At 39.7% G+C, this 21055-nt stretch overlaps 1 protein-coding gene across 1 annotated transcript in view; it reads left to right on the plus strand.

The window, feature by feature from the left end:
• The window catches only part of lmtk2 (lemur tyrosine kinase 2), a 36488-nt gene extending 16326 nt beyond the window's left edge, over positions 1-20162 (plus strand). The window contains exons 3-14 of the mRNA XM_065290382.2: positions 86-236; positions 703-779; positions 1281-1399; positions 1512-1599; positions 10939-11069; positions 13152-13236; positions 13774-13895; positions 14096-14245; positions 14331-17154; positions 17246-17378; positions 17624-17878; positions 17981-20162. Of these exons, the coding sequence (XP_065146454.2) occupies positions 86-236; positions 703-779; positions 1281-1399; positions 1512-1599; positions 10939-11069; positions 13152-13236; positions 13774-13895; positions 14096-14245; positions 14331-17154; positions 17246-17378; positions 17624-17878; positions 17981-18009 (4164 nt within the window). The 3' untranslated portion in view covers positions 18010-20162. The remainder of the gene's footprint in view (positions 1-85; positions 237-702; positions 780-1280; positions 1400-1511; positions 1600-10938; positions 11070-13151; positions 13237-13773; positions 13896-14095; positions 14246-14330; positions 17155-17245; positions 17379-17623; positions 17879-17980) is intronic.
• Positions 20163-21055: the final 893 nt, after the last annotated feature.

A 21055-nucleotide genomic window follows, 5' to 3' on the forward strand; every position in this document is an offset into this window, starting at 1 on the left:
TTTCCTCCCCGAAGTCTCAATACTTTATGTAACAATTTCTTTCCAAACAATTCAAGAATGTCTCTCATTTGAAATATGATTTCAGGAGTTTGACGACCACTTTGAAGATGAGGTTGATTTCACACCCCCGGCGGAGGACACGCCCTCTATGCAGTCTCCTGCTGAGGTTTATACATTGGCTGTTCCACCTGTGCCCCTACCTGGACCCCCACACCTTGAATTGCCCCGTGTAGCAGGTCAGAAAGATCTTCCTTACTGCATCATTGCATCTTTGAAAGTACAAAAATAAGTAAAATAAAGACTGAACGGGCGGTTACTGGTCAGGTTAATTGTGCGTAAAATCTTCCAATTCTGGTCTCGGGTTGGTTGATCGGTGCATCACTAATTTCAACCATTGAAAGGCATGTCCCAAGTTTTTGGTGCCACCTATAACAAGTCCCTTTCTCATATGTGCTAGCTGCACACTTCATGGACATGAATGTCAAATTTTGTTTTAAAGTTCTAGTGTAGTGGTGCTTGAAACATATTGGTGAATCCAAAGAAATAAAAAAAACTAGTAATTGTAGAAGTAATTGATTTTATGGACGTGGTTCTTCTGTGGGTTTTGCATTAAAAGCTTCTTTATTACCAATGTATTCAGACTAACTGAAGCGTTACAGTATATAATTTGGCATTAATCCAGAGGTATGTTTGCCCTTGCAGACGTCTCATCAAGTCTTCGTTTGGCGCGACATTCTCTCAGTTACATTCAGGAGATTGGGAGCGGCTGGTTTGGAAAGGTAAGTCTGTTTTTCTGTTTACATTTCACACTGAAAGTATAAAAGATAGACTCGATAGACTGCCGCCTTTAACTTTCCAACGTATGTGTCAGTCGTGCAAATGCATTGTGTGAAGGCAAAGCGTTGTATTTGTTAACGCCAAATATACATTTTCTCCCGAGGATTAATCTTGAAATCGTTGCTCATGTTCTTGTTGGTACTTGCTCTCGTCCCTATGCCGACTGCCGGGGCCCTTAGGGGCCAATGGTTGACGTGAACAAGGGATAGTAATGTGGCACTCAAGATGCCCTCCTACAGCCTGTGTGTAGATGTGTTTACTAAGATTAGGACTTGAGGGAAAAACATGTTTCCTGGTTCTTTTTTTGCATACCTGAGCCATGGGAACGTGGTCTTCTGCTGCATTGAAATCAGGCCTTGTTTTCGATTTTGTGGCTGTTTGAATTGGTTAACAGGATTGGTCAGTTGTAGGTTTCGTTTTACTCAGTCTGTCTGTCTTAACAGGTCCTGCTCAGTGAGATCTATGCTGAACCCGCAGTTTCCCGAGTTGTGGTCAAAGAGCTGAAGCCCAACGCCAGCTCCAAAGAACAGAATGAGTTTCTTCAGCAGGGAGACCCGTACAGGTGAGATATTCATGTCACACATACTCTGGATCATTTTTGGGCATGAATGAAACCGCAAATAATGTGACTTATTCAGAATTGTTGTCCAATTAGCATTATTTTATCTTCACAGAGTTCTTCAGCATCCTAATATCCTGCAGTGTCTTGGTCAGTGTGTGGAGGCCATCCCATTCCTCCTTGTGTTTGAGTACTGTGATTTGGTAAGATTGTTATTTTGTGTCGTCTAGTATTTTTACACACTAAAGGCGCTCATAATTCAGTCTCTATGATGATAAACTCAATTTCGAAAGTAATGTTGGATTCTTCCATAAGAAGGCAAGACAACAAAGCCAATGCCTTGGTCTTTTAAGGAAATGTGAGAAGTTTAAACTAGGGTTTATGGGGCAAAGATTGAGAGTATCCCCACATGTAACATAATCTCAAGGTTTAACTTCTAAAAGTTAAAGAGAAAATGAAATTTTCACAAAAATAATTGTATCTAAACACATTATAAATGTTAGAAATGTATTGCTGAAACACATTATAAAGAGTTTGAAGTGTGTAATACTGAATTGTGAAGTTACACCGTTTTTCCACATTCCTGTGTTTAGGATTTTTGGGCGGGGCTTAAACAGTGCCTCGATGACGCACGCCCCTAACACAATCTCAAGCATCCATTCAGGTTGCAGCGGTATTTGAAAGTTTCCCGCGAGTGGGCGGGATTTCAGAACCGTCAGCTTAAACAACCCCAGCGTAGTACTGTGCAATTAAAGTATTTAGATTTTTGCACATTTAAATTGCAAAAACAAGATAATCGAGGTAATTCGATTAGTGTGCCACATTCCATTTCTGTCATTTTGTTTTGTGTTATAAATCCAGTGCGTCATAAGCAGCTGCACTGCTGCGCCCCTCTCTCTCTCTCTCGCTCACTCAGTCACTCGCTCGCACGCACATGCAGGAGCTCTCGTGTCTGTCTGAAATCCGAACACAAAGTAGTAATCCTTATGTATTTGTCAAGTTGTATACATGAGGCATACTCTTTCTCTTGTTTAAAATATAATCAGCTGCATCGTGGCGCCTCATTAGGGCTGTGACAATTGCTATAACCACTGCACCACCATGGTGAAGTGCGACCCTCTGTGGTGTGCACGTCACAAACTATGATAGATATAAAGTACAATCTCGACCAGCAAGATGTCTTCAAGTTTGTGTGAATGCAGGCGGCCAGCAGACTCAGTTAGTGCACTATTTGCAAAGGGAGGCAACTGATATCAGTGATGATCATTGGGGGTGAAATAAGATATTCTCTATTGGTCACTCAAGGGTGTGAAAAGTATAGACTAGTACACTTTCAGAATGCATTTTGGGAGCATTACCTCTAATAAGGTTCCTCAATTGAGCTGTGTGTTGTTTCAAGGATGGAAGTACTACAACAAACAAGCAAATAGGCGCCTCGGCTTGAGGACCCACTGAAATGGCCAAGCACATATGCTCACTTGTTTAATCCTCGTTTACTTTTTTCTTTTCCAAAATATACATATTTGAACACCCTGCTATTTTGCAAGTTCTCCCACTTATAAATCATGGAGGGGTCTGAAATTGTTTTCGTAGGTGCATGTCCACTGTGAGAGACATAATCTAAAAAAAATCCAGAAATCAATTTTTTTTAAAAAGATTTTTTAACTATTTATTTGTATGATACAGCTGCAGTCTATCAGCTAGAATTCTGACTCTCAAAGACCCGTTAGTCGGTCTTTAAAATGTCCACCTCCACTCCATTTATTATCCTAAATTAGATGCACCTGTTTGAGGTCGTTAGCTGTATAAAGACACCTGTCCAGCCCATACAATCGGTAAGAATCCAACTACTAACATGGCCAAGACCAAAGAGCTGTCCAAAGACACTAGAGACAAAATTGTACACCTCCACAAGGCTGGAAAGGGCTATGGGGAAATTGCCAAGCAGCTGGGTGAAAAAAGGTCCACTGTTGGAGCAATCATTAGAAAATGGAAGAAAGTTAAACATGACTGTCAATCTCCCTTGGACTGGGGCTCAATGCAAGATCTCACTTCGTGGGGTCTCAGTGATCCTAAGAAAGGTAAGAAATCAGCCCAGAACTACACAGAAGGAGCTGGTCAATGACCTGAAAAGAGCTGGGACCACCATTTCCAAGGTTACTGTTGGTAATACACTAAGACGTCATGGTTTGAAATCATGCATGGCACGGAAGGTTCCCCTGCTTAAACCTGCACATGTCCAGGCCCGTCTTAAGTTTGCCAATGACCATTTGGAAGATCCAGAGGAGTCATGGGAGAAAGTCAAAGCAGAAGACTTTGGTCATAATTCCACTAAATGTGTTTGGAGGAAGAAGAATGATGAGTACCATCCCAAGAACCCCATCCCTACTGTGAAGCATGGGGGTGGTAGCATCATGCTTTTGGGGTGTTTTTCTGCACATGGGACAGGGTGACTGCACTGTATTTAGGAGATGATGACCAGGGCCATGTATTGCGAGATTTTGGGGAACAACCTCCTTCCCTCAGTTAGAGCATTGAAGATGGGTCGAGGCTGGGTCTTCCAACATCACAATGACCCAAAGCACACAGAAGCATATCAAGGTTCTGGGGTGGCCTAGCCAGTCTCCAGACCTAAACCCAATAGAGAATCTTTGGAGGGAGCTCAAACTCTGTGTTTCTCAGCGACAGGCCAGAATCCCTCCTGCAGTGTGTGCAAACCTGGTGAAAAACTACAGGAAACATTTCACCTCTGTAATTGCAAACAAAGGCTACTGTACCAAATATTAACATTGATTTTCTCCGGTGTTCAAACTGCCACCATACAGTGATTAAGATATTGTGTTAAATAATCGTGATTATGATTTTCCCCATAATCAAGCAGCCCTACCCCAGTGTCTGAGAGCAGAAAAGTAATGAGGACTGTATAGACTTGAGTCAGAGGAGATGACATGTTTACTGCAGAATAAAACCAGGCTGTATAGAAGAACCGTGTGTTTAAAGTGTTATACTGGTCATTTTCTAGGTCACATCTTTGGTCAACATGAAAGGCAGGGTTTCACTGTCAGAAAAATCAACACCAACATAGACACCAAAGTTCCTCTAAATCAAGTAAATAAATGAATGACTTGCATAATCAAAGAGAAACACCACTAGATGAAGATAACTATAAGATGATTGTGGCACTTGAGAGCATTGAATAACAGAAGTCATTTTATTTTCTTATCATTAAACATAAGTCCCACCCACCACTGGCCTTTGTGTCAGCAAGGGCCCAATGCAAGGCGGCACCAAATGCTATTAACCCTTGTAAGTGACTGAATCACTTGCTGGGATCTTGTCTTTGTGTCACACTGGGCTTGTCAAATTCATATCAAACATGTCCGATGAAAGAAAAGATAACCCGCCATCCTTCACTGCTTCATTTGTTCCCAAGGCTTTAATTAGGCCAGCATCCATCATAAGTTATATAGCCGCTGTCTGTCAGTGGACTGCTGCTTGCGCCTTGATTTACTTTCTGTTTTTCTTGATCTATTTCGGGCGCGCTGCTTGTGCCCGACAAGGATATGAGCCGCATAACAGCCTGCAGTAGGTAGCTCTCAGATTCCCTCTTATCCCAAAAAAGCAACAAGATTCTTTTACTAACACTGTCACTCTCACATCTCGCTGTGTTGGTGCATTTTATCAGCATGCTGCAAAAGTTACTGTGAAGAAGAGTTTATACATGACACACAGTCTGTTAACAACATGAAAAGTAAAAGAAATGGTGTTTGTAGATCACAGATCCTTTTATATTGAGGTTTTAATTCGTTTTACTAAACGGTTGTCATCATCACGTACAAAATTCCTTGCTAGCACATTAACCTGCATTAAAAGATGCAAAACAATAAAGCTTATGAAGCTTACTCGTTGTCTGTGCTGACTAGTTTACTTTTCTTGACATCTCATATATTCCCCGGTTCAGTTTGTGCTGATGTAGATCATGTTAGTACTCTGTAATTAGTTAGCATGATGATAGTCCCACAGCGCTGGCGGGTAGGAACATTTTGCACACCTGACCAGTTGTTAGTGACAATGCCTGTGGTTTCCTCTGGGCCCGAGCAGGTGGATGGCTTCGAGCCATGCCGCCCGTCTCCAGAGAGCGTGAGCTCACTACGGACCGCTGTTGCGTAATGCAGTCTGGGCCTTTACTTAGCCAGGGTTGCGGCTCGGGTTTCGACCCAATCCGATCCTACCCAAGTCTAAGAGCTTGGCTTCACAGAGGCCAAGACAAAGACCGGTTTAGGAGTATCTTACACAAGAGCAAAGCAGAAGCCTGGGTGATTTAATGGCAGCTGCACAATTTTGGCTGTCTCGGACTAGTATGATGTTTGTATACGGTCCATGATTAGTGTGCAGTGTGACCCGCTGCTTTGTATACAAGTGCACATTTTATACAAGTGATTTTTTTGCATGTAGCAAATATCAACCAGGTAATAAAAGGACAAGGACAGATAGTATACACTGTGTGAAGTATGCAGTATTTTTAATTCACCACCTCATGCCGTGATTTTGGGACTTTTATAATTGTGTACTTTCTATAAAAATGCTTGTATAGTTTGGCTCAAAGTGTGTATGGCTGGTAACCAGTAGTAACCCTGACACAGTGCACACTGGATAGAAATATAGCTGTGGTGTGCAATTGGAGCTGCTTTACAGAATGCCAGTTGCTCTCTGATTGAGTGACAGTCTCTTCTGTAAAGGCGGTCTTTAGGGATCTGCCATGCGTTGTGTGTGTGTGTGTGTGTGAATATCTGAAAGCAGCAGATACCTGTAATTTAATGTAAAGTGAAATTTAAATGTCAGGAACTAAAGAAAACAGAAACATTGTCTATATAAATGGTCAATGTACACCTTTGCACCTAAAGGTACTGAATGCATACATGTCTGGACCTAAATGATACAAATGAAGATCTTTTTAATGGGTACTACCCCAGTGACAGCTTGGGAACACTTTACTTGATGATGTATATTTTTGTTTCGGTGATGAAATAAGACCTGGGCATAATTGTCTCACTGTACAAGATTGGTCTTTCTTCAAATGCTTGATAATGAAAGATAAAGAAAATCCCTAAAATGCCACAGTTCATCTGTACAGGGAGATTGTTTAATGAAATGTTGGATTAGTTTACTCGTCTTTATTTTTAGGCATTGAAGACATTCAGATAGATTACAACATCAGGGACACATTAAATGTGAGCCTGGACCTCTGGTCTTAAGTCGCACGGGTAGCAATAACCAACAATATATTGTATGGGTCCAAATTATACATTTTCTTTTGTGTAAAAAAAACATAAGGATTACGGGTGTAGCGATTAACCGTGCAAATGAATGAATTTGAATGAATTACGGTGAAATCCCAGCATATCCGAACGCCAGGGGGCGCTCTCGTGCAGAAACTCCCTTTGTGCCACAGAAGAAGTAACATAGCAAACGCTATCCCAGGAAATGTCTACAGGAATATTTATACGCTGTTCTTCAAATTGTTTCAGGTATTTTCATGATGATAAAGAATATTTTGAATGATTTTTTTTAACGAGTGTTGCTTTTTTAAATGCATGTTATAAACAACTCCGACTCATAATGATTTTAAATTGATAAGGACTTCCTACTGACCAAATGCCGTAGTACACGCACAAGCTGTGCATGAAACACAGAATCGCAGCCTTGCGATTTAAAATCGAATTCCGAAAGGCATTTTTAATGGGACACGCGGTTTAACCGCAACATCCCTAATAAGGATGATAAGTAAAGCATTTTATGTAAATCTTTATTTTTGAGTGCAGGGTTCCCACAGGTCATGGAATTTCTGGAATATCAGGAAATTTTATATATTTTTTGTCCAAGTCATGGAAAATCAGGGGTTTTTGTTTGTTGCTTTAAATTTTTGTTTCCGTTTATCAAAAAATAGAATCAGTTTGTTAAGTTGTGACATAAGAAATACCATTTCCAGGTCCAGGCCTCCGCTCACTACAATTTAAACAGCTGTTTATTGTTTATTCTTTTCACGCTTTTAAGTAGGGATGCACCGATACCGATACTGGTATCGGGTATCGGCCTCGATACCACATTTTCTAAAGTACTCGTACTTGTTAAAAGTCCCCCGATACCTGGAATCGATACCACGGTCTGAGAAATGTCTATGTTTGAGTGGCGTGTAAGGGGTTAATGCCTCATGTGTTGTCCAAAGAGGCAGAGTTTACAACAAACTGGAAAACTAGTCCTTTATTTTTTTGTTAAATTATATGACTAAAGCTGTTACCTGTAAATTTAAATCATGTTTTTTTTATTAAGTACTCGGTATCGGTATCGGCAAGTACTGAAATGCAAGTACTCGTATTCCAAAAAAGTGGTATCGGTGCATCCCTACTTTTAAGCTACATTTACTCATGGGGGCGGTTTCCCGGATAAGGATTAGATTAGTCCTAGACTAAAATAAATGCAAGCTGTCCAAACTGAAAACAACTTGCACTAACATGTCTTAAAACGCATCAGTGTCCTTTGTTTTGCATCAAAATGCACACAAATAATGTTGTTAGAAACGCATGTTTGTTAAAACTAGTTATATTTCCTAATTAAACTAAGGCCTAGTCCTGGCTTAAACTATTCTCTGTCCGGAAAACCACCCCATGGTGTACACTACACAGGGGTCCCACGAGTCATGGAATTTCTGGAATATAATGGAATTTTAAACCTTTCCCGGCCATTGACAAGTTAACACCTCAATTAAGAGAAAACGCTTCCCTGCCAATCACAGGATTTTTGGGCAATCCGTTTGTCTGCTATTATTAACCGAGTGGCGCTCTTATAAACTTATAAAACCTGGAAGTATTCCCTTAGGGCAAACAGTTCAAACTTTGTGTATGTTTTAAGGATGGCTCTGAATCAGATTTTTATCAAAGGTCCTTCACAAAAATGCAATTATCTCAAATCAAAATTTGATATTTTAGTTGTTTTGTTTGAAAGCAGAGGGTCTGTTCTTTCATTTAATTTATTGTTTGTTTATATATTTAAAGAAGAACATTTTCTGGAAGCCATTAAACTTTTGTGAAAATCATAAAAAATGCTGACGCTGGCTGGCAACATAAAAAAAGGCTGGCGGAGTTAAAGGGCCGTTTTTCAATGTCGAGGATACTTCCTTTGCAGGACTGGTCTTTTCAAGTCACTTCCTTCAGAGGCTAGGCGAGGCTTTAGACTTTGGGGAAAATGTTAATGGAATAGGCTAGCAAGTGCACATCATTGCGTCATTACGTCAGTAAAAATGTGTGCTTTCGGCGTCGCGCGCATAGAATTGTGGGTAATTTGAGAGTGCGAAGAGCGCAAATGATACACATATGCATCCTTTCCTGTATATGGGATATTTTTCGAACAAAGGACTCAGTCTTTGGTTGCACTTCTGAGGATCCTTGACTTTGGAACAGTCCTTCGACTGATGTAGATGATGCAGCATCCTCAAAATTCTGACTTCCTAGGATCCTTCCTTGACATTGAGAAACACCGACGGTCTTTCCAGACATAGAAAGTCAGGGAATTTTTGGAATATCAAGGAATTTAACTCTTTCCCCACCATTGACAAGTTAACTCGACCAATAAGAGAAAACACTTCCCTGCCAATGACGAGTTTTACCGGCAATCCGTTTTTCCACCATTATCCATCAGGTGGTGCAATTATCCAACTTATAAAACTGGAAGTATTTCCTTAGGACAAACAGTTCAAATTCTGTGTATGTTTTCAGGATAGCTCTGAATCTGATCTTTATCAAAAGTCCTTCACAAAAATAGAATTATGTCAAATAAAAATGTGGTATTTTAGTTTTTTTGTTTAAGAGCAGAGGGTCTGTTCTTTCATTTAATTTATTGAATGTTTATATATTTTAAAAAGAACATTTTCTGGAAGCCATTAAACTTTTGTGAAAATCATAAAAAATCATGACGCTGACTGGCAAATTTTTTTTTTTTTTGAAAAACGCTAGCGGGGAAAAATGCAGGTCTTTTTCAGACATTGAAGTCAGGGAATTTTTTATTTTTTTTGTCCAAGTCATGGAATATCGTTTTTTTTTTTTGTTTATCACTGTAAATTTTAGTTTGCATTTATCAAAATGTAAAACGCTTGTTGGGTCAAAGCCTCCACTGATTTCAAGTGAGAATACAATCTAAACAGCCATTTATTATTTATGTCATGCATTTCAGCAAAAAAAATAAATAATCTCACGGTGTACACTACATTATCAGGCTCACGGCATCTCAGACATACATAAGTCAAGGAAATTAGTCAGTGAAAGTTAGGGAATTTGACATTTGATTTGGAACAGGAACCCTTGATCATGTAGCATGAAGGTATTTTGTAAATCTCCTACCGTAAATCTATCAAAACTTTGTTTATGAGTGGATTCAGTTGTTAAGGACTATATTTGGACAACTTTAAAGGTGATTTTTTCAATATTTAGATTTTTTTGCACCCTCAGATTCCAGACTTTCAAAAAGTTGCATCTCAGCCAAACATTGTCCAGTCCTCATGTTTTCAATGAAAAGTTTATTTATTTATCTTTTAGATAATGTATATATCTAAATGTTAAAAAATTGACCCTTATGACTGGTTTTATGGTCCAGGTTTACTGCTAAGGGCAAAAGGAGTCAATATGGAAGGTAATGCGTAGTAGTAATGAAAGGGAGAACAATTACTTATTTCATCATAGTCACGTTTAATTTATGCTTTGCCTAACTGGAAGTCTGATTTTACCAAAACCGAATATGTTACTGCAGGTAACCCTGTTTCTCCAGCAGGGTTCCAGTGGGAACTCTTTGCTTTTTGTCACTAGGAGATATCAGGATCCTCTAAGGGCTAGCGTGCACAACCTCTGAGACTTATGAAATAAAACCGTTGAGTCGTTGAGCGTACTCTTGAAATGGTGGAAAGATTCTTCCAAGTAAATTGTACATCTTTTTTATACATGCCCCATGCTCCTGGACGCTGATTTGCATTTGATTAGAAAAGTCTCTTATGTATATTTTTAAAACATTGAATTTAAGATGAATTTTATTAATTGATGCAAGAATTAAAAAAAAAAACTACAAGTGACTTCTCTGTCACATTTTCTGTTTTGTGCAGTTAAATGAAACCCGTCTCACACAGGGTCACGTCTTGTCTCCTAAACTTGGCTTTCGTCTTTAAGTCCAGATACCCAACAGAGCGGCCTGCCTTACCACTGCTTTTTTATTTTTAAATTGCTGTGACACAGCATATAGTAGTCTCTACTAAACAACCTTTGCCTTATTTGGTTGAGTCCATGGGTGGCAGTAAAGCATCTGTTCAGAGAGAGAAAGTACTGCCCCTCAGTGGCCGTCTCTGACTGATAGCTTTTACATACACGTCCTGAAAACACAATACCATTTCAGTCCAAATGCAGTTTCTTTTGTATTAAAAAGCTTCACCTAATGTATTTGTTGTGATTGCTTGTACATTTTTTTTCTGGAGCTTTAATGTACATTTGTGTTTTGTTTTGCAGGGCGATTTGAAGAATTACGTGTCTCGTCATGATTGGCTGTACAGCAACGGTGAACTCCTGCAGCTGCAGAAAATGGCCTGCGAGATCGCCGCTGGAGTCACACACATGCACAAACACAACTTCCTGCACAGGTCAGACACTTTCAGTTTTGACTTTGCCATTAGTGTGGGTTTGACATTGCCTGCCCTTCATGCAAATAAGCATGCGTGTCATTTATATATGCAGCCTGCACGTGCAAGCCTTCCTGTTTGGCACCGGCTCTCTTTTTCCCAAAAAAGGCCACGGATTTGAGAATGGCAACGTTGCACTTTCATTCTTACCCTTGCGGTCTTATGGATCTAGGCTAGGTTATCTAGGGTGTCTTGCCATGCTGAGCTCGCCTGTACCCTGCCGCGTGCTCAGAATATGCCGAAAGGTGTCCGATTGCGCCGCTCTCCTGGATTACGGGGTGTTGGCTGTCCTCCGCTGCTGGGATATGTTGATTCTGCGGTTTGTGCGTAAGAGGATCCTGGAGTACAGGGCGGGCTGGTGGGTGGGGTTATCCGGGCTACAACTCCAAAGGAGGCATGGAGATTCCGTCTTGTTGTGACCCGTCATGAAAATAATTTGGCTCTTAGATTTTTGCTTTGAAAGTTGATTTACTGTTTGCCACTCCTACAAAGCCATTTGTTATGAGCAAGTTTACATGAGTGTAAAGTCCAAACAGCTGCGAGATCAGAGGAAGTTGGTCAGTTTTGCTTTTGCATGTGTATGCGTGTACAAACCGAATATAATGTACAATTTGAAGTACCTTTCGAAAGGTACTAATATGATTGCTTTAGATGCGAAGTTGTATTTTTTTAAAATCTGGGGGGAATCTGCCCAGTGACCGTGACCTATATACAATTTATTATTAGTTTGATTTATTTGAACAAAATAATATGATAACATTTACATGATTTATATTGTCCCATACACATAATAAGGAAACGTATCATAGATGGAGTACAGAAATAATTTATTTTATGCAAATGGATATTCAGTCTGGACAGTGTGGACGGTAAGATGTATGCCAAAAAAACAGATATTAAAATAATATATTTTAGTTATAATATTGCCGCCCACAGCAGCAGTGCCTGTTTCCGTTTTGTCGTCCGCGCGCTCATTTTCCATGTACGGCCAAAACTTCAGCTCCTCTCCTCTGTGACCCGCCAACAGTACTGTAGTGGCCTCTTTTGCCTGGGGCAGGGTGCAGGGTCTCAGATATCTGTCCATTTATCTTTCGACTGTTTCAGTGAGCATGACAGTAGGCCAGCGCTCTGTGTGCAAACAGCTCCGGTGTCAGCGATATCCCGCGAGAGGGTAAAAGAGACACTGGTTAGACAAGAAATCTCAGTCTGAATGAGACACCAGATGTCCTGTCATCTCACTTCCTGTCCCAGTGGGCATTTTCTTTCTCACTGGGAACAATATCCTGATGCTGTATGACAGCCAGGGTTGGGAAAAGCTCCAGCGTTAGTGATTTTGTCGCTGGGGTTGAGCAAAAGCTGCACACAAACACACACACAACTGTTAGTCTGTAACCTTCGGACCCAACCTAACCACAAAACAGCCACTCAGTCACCTATTAATGATGTGTCCTCACTGTCAGCATGCATTTGTATTACATGGATGTGAATATAGGTGATGACATCTTTATTAAGATAATTGGATGTGCCAGCCAGACTTAAAGGGACACTTCATCCATTTGCATAAAGCTTTGTATAGTTAGAACCCCAGTCATGTTTTTGAATGGTCGTGCATCATTTCCTCAGTTGCCTCTGAGACAGGAGAAATACAGATTTCAGTGTTGCACTTCCTTCTTTCAATTATGTAAAAATCATCATTTTGCATCATTGAAAGAAGGAAGTCCAATATCTTTGTTGAGGGGGTGAGACTGTTGAGGGGGTTTGTAGTCCGGAAACTACGGTACCTTAATTCATATTTTATAGCTTAAGCGTATAAAAAAACAACACTAAGCTAAATTTGCTGTTTAAAATGTGTACTATAATGTATACAACGTTACTTACAAACTGGCTGCAAACAGAGACCATGTAACCATGACAACGCACGTTCTTCAGATGAAACCTTTTATATGTGGACAGGTGTTTATAAGTTTGAGTTTAGGAGATGTAGTCAGTATTCAATCAATGTGACATGCATTTTTAAATATTTGTTTTATTTTCTTTTCACAGTGATTTGGCTTTGCGAAACTGCTATCTTACGACTGACCTGACTGTCAAAGTAGGAGACTATGGGATCGGATCGACTAGTTTTAAGGTAAAGCTTACAAAAATATTACTTACAGGATTTCACATTTTAAAAAATTATTTATTTAAAGTAGAATGGCACCATACGTGCCAGTCTCCTGGACGCGTCCTGGCCTGGATTTCGGTGCGTCTTCAGGAAGTCGTATTTGTCGACAGCATACGTCATAGATGATTATTATTATTATTACAGAAAAGCAACTGTTACAGTTTAAGGTAAGAATTAAACTACAATTGTATGTCTTATGTTTTTAAATAAATGGAGTATGCGGTCAACAAATAGGACTTCCGGAAGACGCACCGAAATCCTGGCCGGGAAGAATGGCTCGTATGGTCACCCTATTTAAAGGCATCACTTGCTTAAATTTGGTTTTATTTTGTAAATACCATTGAAGAAAGACTTCACTTAATGCATATACAGCAGCTTTACATGAAAAGAAACTACAGAAAATGGGAGAATTATTAATATATATTGTAGGATACATCAAATATTATTGTAATCATAATAAATTAATTATAATTAGTTGATTAAACTGTTTCTTTTTCACAGGAGGATTACATAACCACAGAAGATGACCAATGTGTGGCTCTCCGCTGGCTTGCTCCCGAGCTGATTGGTGAGCTACATGGAGGCTTGATTACATCAGAACAGACTAAACCCAGCAATGTTTGGTAGGTATCTAAAATAAGTATTGGGTTTGATACATCAATCCAGCTCACACACACATCGCTCTTATGTTAATTTGTCTATATCGAACTACATTAGATATGAATAGGGAAACAAATAAATAAGTATTGGTTATTGTTGAAATAAGTGATGCTGTGAAGTGTTAATTTTTATAAGTCCATAACATTTAGATTTGTGTTTTTAGGGCATTGGGAGTGACACTGTGGGAGCTGTTTGAGAGCGCGAAGCAGCCATATCCTCACCTGTCAGATAGGGAAGTGCTCCATCATGTGCTCAAAGATCGACAAGTCAAACTTCTCAAGCCACAGCTGGACTTGCCCTACTCAGAAAGATGGTTAGTCCTTTAAAAATGACACACATTTGTAGAAACAAGATGAGTTAATCAACATTACAGTTTAACAATGTGCTTTGGTCTACAGGTATGAGGTTCTGCAGTTTTGCTGGCTGCCTCCAGACAAGAGAGCAACTGCTGAAGAGGTCCACCGCCTGCTTACTTATCTCCGTATGCAGGGCCAGAAAGACGTGGAAGATGACTTTGAGCAGCGCTGGAGCTCTCTCAAACCCAATCCCTCCACCCGTCAAGCCACCATCAGTCACTCCTCTTTCCCCATCCTAGAGCAGTTTGACGATGGCAGAGAACCAGACGAGGTGCTCACGGTCACCGAAACAAGTCATGGCCTAAGTTTCGAGTACGTGTGGGAGGCAGCCAAGCATGACCATTATGACAGTCACAGTCGGTCTGCCATGGACACTACTCTGAATTATCACAGTATGTTCTTTGCAGTGCCACGGCAAGATATTCAGGCTCACTTCCCTGACGCTGAAGCTCAAGCTGAGGTTAGCAGAGTCCCAGGGACCTTGCCGGTGTTTGACGCACATAAAGCATCCTCTGAAAATGAGTATTTCATTAAGTTGGAGGAGCTGGATGAAAGAAAAGTTGGGATGGGGGAGAGTCAAGGTGCCGATGGTTCCAACGAATCAGAACATCAACAGTACGTGGTCTTACAGGATGTCAGGCTCGATGAGTCCAGCACAGATGCCGATTTCTTCCATCAGAGCATTGATTCAAAAGACTCTTATCTTCAAGATAGCCACACTTGGTCCTCAAGTGAACATGAAAGTCCTTACCATGCAAACATTTTTGGTGAGGGTGATTCAAAACTGGACAATTCTCATCCATTTGGGGGAGTTTTTATGGATCTCCCAGAGATGAACGTACCGAAGAGGGATCCTGATGGAGAAACAAATAGTAGAGAGGCGAGTGATGCGTTTCAAAAGACTCTTTTAGGGTTTGGACCAGAAGCTAGTCATCTGGGGGTCTCTGATCAAGAGAGTGCAGATGTGATGAAGCTTCTTAACACTGAGAGTCTTGCCGAAAACTTTTTGTTCCTCAAAGATCACAACCTAATGAAGGACAAATCTCTGCCCGGCCCCATCATTGAGACTGATGTCTCAGATAGTGTAAACCTTACAGGTGAGTCGTTAAAATCTGCTGAGAACTGTGATCAGCTTAAGGATGAATTCTTGGACTTGGTCAACCCAATCCTAGAAGATTTTCTCTCGCCTTTGAAAGGAAATGAATCAATGGTGCCTTTTGATTTATTAATACCAGGAGAACCCCGTAGCAACCAGCTGCCAGATACAAATGGCTCTTTGCTTTCTCCGAAAGCTGGGGCTTATTCTTCGTCCGAGTCTACCTCTGAAAGTGTCGAGGTCGTTGTTGACAGTCCATCCGATAGTCATCGGTCTCTTGAAAGTGCCACTATCGATACTTTGTTCATAGATGCCAAATCCCCCAGCCTTGAAAAATGTTTTGGAGCCTCTAAGGAGAATGGCCAGTATGTTGGAGTCAGTGAGTCAACCGAGATTAGCTTTATTACTTCATCTGTCGTTGGTGAAGGTTCCCTAACTGAAGCTCTAAGTACTGACCCAAAGAGGGATATAATGGAGCTGGACAAGATGTCCAAGGATACTCTACCATCAGAAGCCATCGATCAAGATGAAACTTTATTGGGCAACCATGCAACTCAGGACACGTCCGCACTGTTGGTGTCAGAATCGTCTCTTGACCGATTAAGTCAGGACAGCCTACTAGAAGATAGCACCTTATCCACTTTTCATACCATTGAGAACTCTGCCGAAACACCTGATTCATTAGATTCTTTGGACATGCACAGAGACGTGGTGCATGGACAGTCATCAGAAAATCACGTGAATAAGCTTCAACCCCCGTACAAAGCTGCTGACAGTGGGTATGAAACCGAAAACCTGGAATCACCAGAGTGGAACTCTCAAACTGAAATGAGGGAGTCCTCTGAAGAGAGTGGAATAGGTTTCGCTGTGGAGCCTACAGCACTTGTACCTCCAGAAATTGTTGTGTCTGAGGTAGACAGCGTACCTGATGTTCAGGAAAATGGTGATGGAGTTGATCACCAGCAAGAGCCTGGTGAAGTTCCTTTGAGTGGAAACTACAGAGACTCCGCTTACTTCTCAGACAATGAAGAGCTTGATAAGAAGAGTGATGACATCAATGGAAGCAATCTGGTAGATGCTTCATTTTGGCTTCAGAGCAATCGAGAAGCTGATGGAGGGGAAGCATTGCAAGCTGTTATTGAGGAGCCTTTGGTGTCCGAGACCGTTACATCACCTGAATCTGGTCCAACTAATGGTGATGCACAGGTCAAATGGACTCCTCTTCCTGAGTTGGTTCTCACTACGGAGGAGGACTGGAGCCAGGAAAATGTGGCATCTGTTGATGCCTCTGAGTTTCCTGACCTTTTGTCAGACCAAACTCCAGGCCCACAACATGAAACGACATCCTCTACCTCAACCCAGCCGCCCCCTACAGATGTCATGGTTCATGCTAAACTAACAAGAACGTATGCTGGGGATGTGAAAAAGAGGGAGTCGGATATGGAGGGGAGGTATTTAGGAAAGCTTGACGGCTCTTCACTGGAGTTCAGGCCAGAGGATGGAATGGATGCTGATGAAGAAGATGAAAACAGTGATGAATCAGATGAGGACATGCGTGCTTACCGATTGCATAGTTCCAGCTCGGAATGTAGTGAGGATGATGTTGTGCACCCAGTACCTGTTATTATTTCAGAAAACAATAGTTCTCTCAACCTCAAAAGCTTGCTGAAATCCAAATCCCCCCAAAGTGCTAAACGGACAATGGAAGAGGCCAGTGACAGACGTGGAGTGTCCTTCTTTGATGATGTTACTGTCTACCTTTTCGACCAGGTTTGATGTTTTCCTTGCATCCACACTAAGAAGCTCATCTTGATTATGTCTATTAGCAGAGACTGCATTTGACCTGTATTTATTTAAACAGGAAACTCCAACAAAGGAACTTGGTGATCATACTGTTGACCCCAGTAGACAAGTGTCTGAATTCAGCAGTCCAGTGGCCTCTTCCAGCTACCTTAATAGATTTGCTAACTCTGAGAGCTCCACAGATGAAGAAGGTAACTATTTGGTGTCTATTTCCATTTTAATTCTTGCTGTGTTATTGAAATTTGAATAAAATTTGGTTAGTATGGCTCAGCGATTCTAGCAGAGCTTCTGTTGCAAAGAATGAGGGTCATATCAGACCATACAGATAATCGATGATATCATCTCTTAAAATACTAATATATAACCGAAACTTGATATACCACCCAGCCCCAGTTGTTAGTTAACCTCTGCCAAACCTTTCAAATATATTTGATAGGTGGTGCATTTGAGTGGGATGATGACTTCCCATCTCCAGAGCCCAGTTTCCTTTCCAAAGCAACCGGCGATCATTCTTCCACTAGGACTACCGGCTCTTCTGCGGCTTCCAAGTATTTCTCCCCACCTCCTGCCAATCGCACCCTGGAACAGAGTTGGAACAGCCCTTCAAACTACTCCCGCTTCTCCATCTCCCCAGCCAGCATGGCTAGCTTCTCTCTTACCCACCTCACAGACTCTGACATTGAGCAAGGGGGTAAGTCAAGCACTCTGATCCAGATATAAGCCAACACTTTAGAGCGAGCAATAACACATCATAGTGAATTTCAACGTCTCTTTGCACTTTTTTCTTTTTCAGGAAGCGGTGAAGATGGAGAAAAAGATTAATGTTTTAGATTCATATTTATATGTTGAAGACACATGCGTCGAAGGCTTTGTTTGGTAATTGGTATTTATTTGGAGAAATGAAGGGGGCTGCACAGAGACCGAGCTCGTGGCATCAATGCCTCTGAATGCCCTGTGACCACTTCCTGTATTCTGCAGATGAGATCCAAATTTCCACTAAAAGTTTTTCATCTGTGCACTTTGGAGGAACTTTGCTTCAGACAATTTCACACGCTTCCTAAGTGTCCTGCCTCACTTTTGTCGTCTGTATGTGTACTCTCTTGCTCATGCATTTCTCTTCGCTGTTAAGCTGAAATCTATGGTTCAACCAGTGGATCCTCTCTTAAACACTAATGAGCTCACAGGCTCGTGCAATTCAAATTGTACGATAATCGCCTTTTACACTGGATTTTAATTTTTTTAACGTGAAATCTGGTGTGATGGTTTCGAATGGTTCTAGAAGCAAGAGTCATATCAGTATGCCTCTCCTGCACAGATATTTTTGTACAGTGTTTAATAGTGCATCACATTCACCCGAACAACGCATAGGTTCAGTGTTTTTTGTTATTGAAAGAAGTCCGAATTTGGGCAGCTGAGGAATCAGGACATGAAACACTAATAAAAGTCTTAAAATTATGAGCAGTTTTCATCGTTCAAGTTTATTCAGTAGGAGTCTGTAAATCTTAATGGCGGCACTTCAGGGTGTTTATGTGAAGAAAACTGTGTTTCAACTAGCAAAGCTTCTTGAACTTGAGTAGATTCGGTATAAAGATTAATCTCACAAAACCTGTGAATAACATGTTTGAGTCATATTTAAGCCAAGATTAAGAAGAAATGAGGCTTTGCATGATGCAGTTTTTTTTCTGTATGGCAAATTTTCATAATAAAGCTAGTCACTTCTTTGATTGATACTTGCATAAATTATAATGGCTGACTTTTAAATAAATATGACCCAAACATTTTATTATTTATATATTATTATTAGAGCTGTCAAGATTAATTGCGATTTAATCATATACAAAATAAAAGTTTGTTTTGCATAATATATTTGTTTGTGTATTGTGTTTAATTATTATGTATATAAAAATACACACATACATGTATACATTTAAGAATTTCTTTTATTTATATATATATATAAACTTTTTTATTTTGTATGCAATTAAACTTTTATTTTGTGTGCAATTAATCGGGATTAATCTTTTGACAGCTAATAATTATTATTCAGAAATCATATTTTCAGCTAAACCTTCACCAAAACAATAAATCTTCTTGTTGATTAATTATGAAAACACAGATGATTGTACAGAGAGACTGAAATGTGAATGTTATCAGAAATTTCTAAAGGTGACGGCTGCTCGTAGCGTTAAGAAGGAAATTCCAGTATGATCACTTATATGAAATGTAATTTTCATTTTTTTTTTACGTGTTATTCAGTGTACCTCAAAGGTCATTTCATTTGTGAATCATTTATATTTGCTAATCCATCTGCTCAGATTTTTTTCTTTTTTTGACAATAATTCGAGATTAGAAAAACGAATGTACATATAAATCAAATTAAAATAATCAGCGAGATGAACTTTTGATACCACTGAATATTTTCAATGATGAAGAACATTGATTTTGTTGTATTGTGTAAATTGCGAGACAGATTTATTTATTTCTAGGGTTTATCGTTGAAATAATCGGGTACACCTACTGTACATCCCCTTGTAATTCAGTACATTAAGCTGTATGTTTTAGACGAGTTGACTGTCTGTATTACCAGCACGCGATTTCAGTTCACTTTGTAAATTCTTTGGTTTTATTTGACAGTATACTTTGCTTAATCTTGCACATCTTTAAAGTGTAACTTAATGTTGAATTGTGTATATAAATGTTTAATTTCGTCTGTAAATTGGGAATGATGTAAAGCGTACGATTCAATTTGTAAAGCGAAAGAATGAGACATATCATGGGTGTGAAATTATTAAAATATATAAAAAAAAAAAAAACGATTAAAAATGAATGAAATGGGGAAATGCAGGTCATCCTTATAATTTGTACATTTTAAAAATGGTGATATTTTTACTTCATATTGATGATGATCATGCTTGGTGTCATTGAAGGAATGGTTTATAATTAATTACCCTGTTTATTAAATGAAAATGAACTTCTATGTCTCTTTGTATCATTATTTCAATTCAACAAGCAAAGTATGTGCTTATCTACACATCTTTATTGAAAACAAAAACAGCATAACATCACAGTAGGGAAGTTGTGTCCATGTTGTTCACACAGCATCATGAAATCTGACCCGTTTATGATTTATCAGTCGCTTGTCATACTTTATTTATTTATTTAAATTAAATACATTTCTGAAATCACAAAATCCTAGGTGAGCATGTGGGTTATTGTATAATGTTATAATAGCCAGTAACCAGTTGGCTACTGTTGTAAGTCTAAAATCTTGTCAATATGTAACACAGTAACTTAATGTTTGTTAATGTAATAAATGCAATAACATAAATAATGACATAAGAATGAAAGTAAAATGGTCTGCAAATACAAATTCATATCAAACCAATAACACAAACATTAGGTCTCATTCACTAAGCATACGTATGCACAAATTTGTTGTGAAATGTGCGTATGAATGTTTTCACGAACAAATCCTGATTCAAGAAAAACTTAAATACTAAAATTTTCTTCTAAATGTAAGAAAAGTGCAAAAACAACTAATACCACACGTCCACAATAATCACATGCGCTACATAATAATAATATGTTATTAATATACCGGTATACAGCTGCAGAAAAAAATTAAGAGACCATTTCAACAAATGTATCATTTATAGACGGTTTCAGCCATAGATATGTATAAAGGCTAGATGGCTCAAGGCGGAGTCAGCTGTGTCGTCACTTGGCGGCCATCTTAGGTCAGTGCTGCCATAGTGCTGCTCCCTGCTGCTGTGGACGGAAGGTGAGTGACATACGCCAACTAAAATGCTCGTAACTTGCTGAATTCTTGACGGATTTACAAACGGTTTGGTGTATTACAAACCTTATT

Source organism: Paramisgurnus dabryanus, chromosome 3 (genome assembly GCF_030506205.2).
Source record: "Paramisgurnus dabryanus chromosome 3, PD_genome_1.1, whole genome shotgun sequence".
Lineage (NCBI taxonomy): Eukaryota > Metazoa > Chordata > Actinopteri > Cypriniformes > Cobitidae > Paramisgurnus > Paramisgurnus dabryanus.